The sequence below is a fragment of the Mytilus californianus genome, unplaced genomic scaffold (assembly GCF_021869535.1).
Source record: "Mytilus californianus isolate M0D057914Y unplaced genomic scaffold, xbMytCali1.0.p SCAF_6, whole genome shotgun sequence".
Classification (NCBI taxonomy): domain Eukaryota; kingdom Metazoa; phylum Mollusca; class Bivalvia; order Mytilida; family Mytilidae; genus Mytilus; species Mytilus californianus.
In genome coordinates, this window is record NW_026262712.1 from 21670505 (window position 1) to 21677055 (window position 6551).

Genomic DNA, 6551 nt, shown 5'->3' on the forward strand with positions numbered 1-6551 from the left:
GCTTAACCTTTATATTGTTGACATTTCTTTGCTCATTGTTGACCTAGATTAACCTTTTAGTGCTATTTTTTTGGTCCAGCATACATACAAATTTGCTTGACTGGAATTGCAAAAGACGAACATAATATAATCAACTTTTCTTTTCAGATGTTCGTCACAGCTTAATTCCACAGTATTTCCGGTATGCAGAGAAGCAAATGCTACAATGATCCCATCTGAAATCCTCCTTGAATATTATGGTATCAAGTGGAATTACTGGCAGTATCTCCTTCCATTGTTTGCTATTATAGTAGTTTTCAGGTCTTTGTGTTATATAATATTAAGATATGTCCACAGACCGGTGTGATACAATTTTAGTACTTTCTGTATGTATATGATTAATCTTTGAGACATATATAAATATATATAGTGTTCAGTGGTATTTTTATCATTCTAAAAATTATGATACTGTAAATGATTAGGGGTGCTAGTTTTATGGGATTTCTATTTTGAATAAAATCCAAAATATTCATACACAAAGTACTACAAACCTTTCAATGAATTGTTTTGTTGAGTTGTTATCCATGAATTAATGAATCCATTAAAAAATTATTTACCAGAAAATAAAAGAAAACTGGGGCCCTGATAAAATATTTTCATAAGATCTAAATTACTTATTTTTATGTTACTTGAATACAAAATTTGATATTAAGGGCTTGCATCGGGATAGTAGAACCCTATAGTTTTCACTAAGTCTGTCTGTCAACAATTTTTTTTGTGTAAGCCAAAAACTCCAAAAGTGTGGATAGGACTCAGATGAAACTATGTGCAGTTGTTGTGCATAATATGTAAATGTGCATATCTTTTTATTGTAAAATTTGTAAAATTATTTTTGAAAATTTTTTTTTTTTGTTAATGCTACATAGTTGACAATCAAAATATTATATTTTTTTTGTTCAAACATTTATAAAAGCCTAATTCTGAAATAATATTTCACTATAGGCTGTCAGATTTGGTTCAGTTTGGTCAAAATAAGCTTAAAAAACATCAATGATGTATTATTGGCTTGCAAGTCAATATTTCAACTCATTTGAATCCTCCTTCATGTTATTCATGAGAATTACAATTTAACCCTTTACTGGGATGAGCTAAGCATGTTCAGTTATAAAAAAGAAAAAAATGTCAAAAGTGAAAGAAAGGCAGCCACCGGGAATATCCCTTCGTTGACTGATTCTGCCCACAAAAAATCCTTCAAACACAGGTAAAATGATGATTTACATATTTTTTTAATCTATGACATGAAATCAAACAGACTATTGCACATGCTTGCCTGTGTATTTATTATATATATATATGTTAACATCAGGTCATATGACCTACAGAATTCTTGGGAGATTATTAAAGGGGCATTAGCTGTCATATTCATGTTCCACGATTTGACTCAAAATCTCATATTTTATCTATAACTTGCTAAAACATTTATCCAAATCAAAAAAAGTAGTAAAAACATGCACAATATTAAAATAAATGTTCATTAATGGTGTTGTTTTGTAGTATTTTAGGTTTTTTTTCCTATCTGCCATGAGTTTTTTTTTTATGTTTAGCTAATTCTTAAGGGCCCATGTCACCTATATTCCTCAGATATTGTCTGTTGTCTTGCCTTACTTTGTTGTTGATTTTCTTTTTGCTCATTTGAATCCTAACTTTTAAAACTACAGAAACTATTTATAAAGTTAAATTACAATTTCTGTAAACAGAATCTCAATTTATTTCTATAGCTTTTGTTTGCCAATGCATATCAATATTTGCAGTTTTGTCATTGAAAATAAGTTTACTGGCCCAGCTAACACATTGCAATACACTTAATCTACAACCATCAAATCAAACATTTATGGCATCAGTTACTTTTATCAGTAGAGTTATCATAATTTACATATTTCATTATGTTAAGACATTAATTCAATATTGTCAACCAGAATCTGATCATACTAGTATACTGTTATAGACCTAGCCGATGCTATACTTCATCTCTTTTCTGTTTTATGTAATACTTGTGCATTACTAAAAAATGTATTTGTTCTTGGAACATAAAGTTAAAGAGAAATTATCTACGAAATTGTAAAAACTATAAAGCTGCTTACATGAAGTAATTTTATAGATATGAATGAAAAAGTATGTTTCATTTCATTTTTAATATCCAAATGAAAATAATTGTTTTTGTCGTCTGATAGACCAAAGATAATTAATTATGCAAGAATGTATATGAGCAATGACCTAGATCTTGAAAAATTTGGTCAGCACATATGAAACTTTGATTTCACGTCAACATTCGAATTAAATTCATTTCATTTGTCAGACACTCTCTTTTTCTGATGATTTTTTGGGTAAAGAATACTGTAAATTCAGAAATTATTGCTTGCATTTATTATTGCGATTTTGGCATTTTAGACTAAAATGCGATTTTAATTTTTGCGATATGGAGAAAAATCCTGTTTACTTCATATATAAAATTTCAAAATGCGAGTTTAAATTATTGCGATTATAACCCTGTCGCATTAATCGCAATAATAAAAACATCGCAATAATTTCTGAATTTGCAGTACATAAAAAACAATCAAAACCCTTATGGTACTGAATTGATATTTAGATCTTCCAAGGTTCATAACTACCTTTAATAGTTCAAACAAATTAGTGCAGTGAATCCTATCCAGTCAATGTCATGCAATTTATAGATATTCAAGTTACAATATGATGTGTATTTGAATTGATACTTATCAAGAAATCTGTTTTTATAATTAAATGCATGCATCATCAGCATGGCATATGAATCTGTTATAAAAATAGGTTCAACTACAAATGTACAACCATGAAAATCAAACCCAAATTTATAATTTCCTAAGCTAAATATAATTCAATGTCACAAAATTGCAAAATTGAGAGCAATCTTTACCCTTCATTGTCAATATTTCTACATAATCAAAACTAATCCTTATTTTGTTTTACTTCTATTTCGTGGAGGCCAGTTTTTATTGATGGAGGAAGCAGGAGTGCCCTGGAGAGAACCACCCACCTTTGGCAGGAAAACTGGCAATCCTAGTCAATTAAGATTGCACCTGCCTCTTCATTTTTATACGCCCGTCAAATTTATGACGGGACGTATTATGTTATACAAATATCCGGCGTCCGTCTGTCTGTCTGTCTGTCCGTCTGTCCGTCTGTCTGTCTGGCGTAAACATGTCGCATCGTAACTTGAGAATGACTTATCCAAATTTCATGAAACTTAACATAGTTGTTTCTTATGATGGTCAAACGATCTGTATACTTTTTGGTGAAAATAAGATTAAAACTTTTTGAGTTACGGGACTTAGTAACTAAAACAGGTGTGTGTTTTTTTTTCACATGTCGCGCCGTATCTCAAAAATAATTTATGATTATTGCTTAAAACTTTACACACTTCTTAGTTATATTAATCTTAAGATCTGTATACTTTTTGGTGATGATTCAAAATTTTATTTTTGAGTTATTGAGTATTTTGTTAAAAAAGGGGGAGGGGTTTTTCACATGTCGCGCCGTATCTCAAAAATAATTTATGATTATTGCTTAAAATTTTACACACTTCTTAGTTATATTAATCTAAAGATCTGTATACTTTTTGGTTTTGATTCAAAATTTTTTTTTTGAGATATTGATTTTTTTTTTTTAAAAAGGGGTGTTTTCACATGTCGCGCCTTATCTCAAAAACGATTTATGATTATTACTTAAAATTTTACATACTTCTTAGTTATATTAATCTAAAGATCTGTATACTTTTTGGTTTTGATTCAAAATTTTATTTTAGAGATATTGAGTTTTTTGTAAAAAAAAAAAAGGGGGTTTTCGCATGTCATGCCGTATGTCAGAAACTATGTATGCTTATTGCATAAAAATTCACACACAAGACGACGGGCGTATCATGCGCTCATGGCGCAGCTGTTTATTAGCTCTTATCTTATGTTTTTGGATGAAATCATTGCATACCTAGTAAATCATGAAAATGAATTCTACAAAACACCCGCAATCTCATGTAGATCAACATATTTCTAAAGTTTTCAACTATAGATTCATGTGCTAGTACATTCATCCAATACATTCTATGAAGTAGAGCTTTTTCCAAGTTCATCCACTAGTCATGTTCTTCCCAATGTTTATAGTGGTCCTGGCATATCTCTCTTCAATTTCTATACAATTTCCTTTTCCAGCTAAATTCGTCGAAATTGTCACAATTCCATTACATTTTGGTAGACATGTGTCCAAATGTAATTTGTATGCCTGAACATTCATTAGGTCAATCCTGGGTTTTGTGAATATGGGCGGGTTTTCAAGCAATTTTTTGTTATTCTGCCAAAAATTCAACTTGCAGAAACTAAATTATCATGAAAAGTACTATTTCCATGAAAATAAAATTTCAACCTATTTTGAGTGGAAATTATAGATCCTAGCTCTTTATGTTGTAAAGTGTAAGTGATTATAGGATTAAACACATTTTTTCTAGAGATTGATGTGTAAACTGGGGCGATTTACTCACAAACTGAATAAAAGTCCAAAGCACTTTTATGGAAAGTTTGTGAGTCAGCTACCTAGTTTACACACCAATAACCTCTAGAAAAAATGTGTTTAATCCTTATAATTCTTAACCCAAACATTTGCAATTTTTGATTAACAATTTTTTGGTACATTGGCAACTATTTACCATCAAATGCACAATTGACATTTCATAACTAAGGAGTAAGCCGCCATATTGACTTTCTGAAATCTATAAATGTTCAATTAATGCAATAGAATCTAAAATGAAATAACACCTACCTCAAAAACTTCATTTTAATGAGATATTATTTAAAAATGGAAGCGTACAAGAAATCTTCATCTTGAGAGTTTTCATTTGCATGACGTCAAGTTTTCCCATGCCGTTAATGCGCCAAGCTCATTCTTAAAATTTCACAGAATTTTATATTATTGTAAAAGAGGGACGAAAGATACTAGAGGGACAGTCAAACTCATAGATCGAAAACAAACTGACAATGCCATGGCCAAAAATAAAAAGACAAACAGACAAACAATAGTACAGATGACACAACATAGAAAACCAAAGACTAAGCAGCACGAACCCCACCAAAAACTGGGGTGATCTCAGGTGCTCCGGAAGGGTAAACAGATCCTGCTCCACATGTGGCACCCGTCGTGTTGCTTATGTTATTACAAATCCGGTAAATAGTCTAATTCAGTAAGTCACATTCGTGAAAAGGGAGGGGTATTGTAGTTACGACATAAGGAACATATCCGATTGGGAAGCTGAAATCATCTCTTTAGTCGTAAAGTTTTGTTTTCAACCGACCCTCATTGTCAATTTCTAGATGTAAATCAAGATATGAGGCAGACTTAACTGTATCTGTAGTATCCTTTATCTCTAGTTCGATGGGATAGATTCGTTCAACATAGTCACCAAATTATGTATTATTTAGTGAGAGAACATCATCTATATAGCGGAACGTAGAGTTAAAGGATATTGCTAACTTCTTATCTTTCTTCCTAAGAAGTTTCTGTATGAAGTCAGCCTCATAATAATAAATTTTACATTTTCCAAGCTTTGATGCATTATTTCATTTTATTATTTATTATATAGAAATAACAGTTATGTATTTGTTTTGTCAATCTCAATTTGCTTGAACATCTTGATCCCACGCATCTGTATCACGCATTGGCACTCATACCACATCTTCTTATATCTATTTGTAAATAGAATCTATATGTTATTATTGAAATTACAATAAATTTATTACTATATAACATTATTGTTGTAAAATTTTAACTTCAAACCTACTGAAAGTGTATGCATTACACATAAGAATAATTTCATTTAGCCTTTGGAAGATGGTAATGGACAGGATAATTCCCAAAGATGAGTGATTGTCAAATGTAGTGATATTTGTTCCATCACTGATCCTTTCTGCTATACAGTTTTTTTGTGGCCATACATACTTAGGATTAGCTCAGTGGTGAAATGGTTACTGATTGGTATTTAACTGTACATATTACCATTATTACACTTCTACAGAAATGAACACTCAAATGTTTAGTGTCCCTTAATTCCTAGATAAGGTAAATTTGTAACTTTCAGATGTTTCTTGTAAGAATGTGTTCAAGAAAATAACACATGGTTTCACAACAGAAGGATTTAGCTTTGTATTAAAATGAGCCTTTTGGAAGTTTAAACAAAAATTCTTCCTGAGAATACCTGATCCATGCAGTTAAAACCAGATGTGATAAAAATTCTTTGTGGGATACTTACTGATTATTATAAATTATTGCCCATCAGCCAACATATATATGTAACAATGAATTTGTAAAATCCCCACAAAATCTCTGAAATTTCAAGAGTTTAGTAAAATCACTGAACTTATTAGTGATTTTATAAAATTCCTGATTATGACTAGGGATTTTACGAAATCCCTGAAATAATTAAGATGTTTTTACAGATTTACTGATTTAATCCAGGGAATTTATAAAATAATCAATCTTTTTGTTTAAATTATTCA

The 6551-nt window shown here is 30.5% G+C and overlaps 1 protein-coding gene across 1 annotated transcript in view; it reads left to right on the forward strand.

Annotated features, from left to right (window-relative positions):
* LOC127706422 (uncharacterized) overlaps nt 1-5804 on the forward strand; it is a 65774-nt gene extending 59970 nt beyond the window's left edge. Inside the window, exon 15 of the mRNA XM_052211052.1 lies at nt 148-5804. Within this exon, the coding sequence (XP_052067012.1) occupies nt 148-346 (199 nt within the window). The 3' untranslated portion in view covers nt 347-5804. The remainder of the gene's footprint in view (nt 1-147) is intronic.
* The last annotated feature ends 747 nt before the right edge of the window (nt 5805-6551 follow it).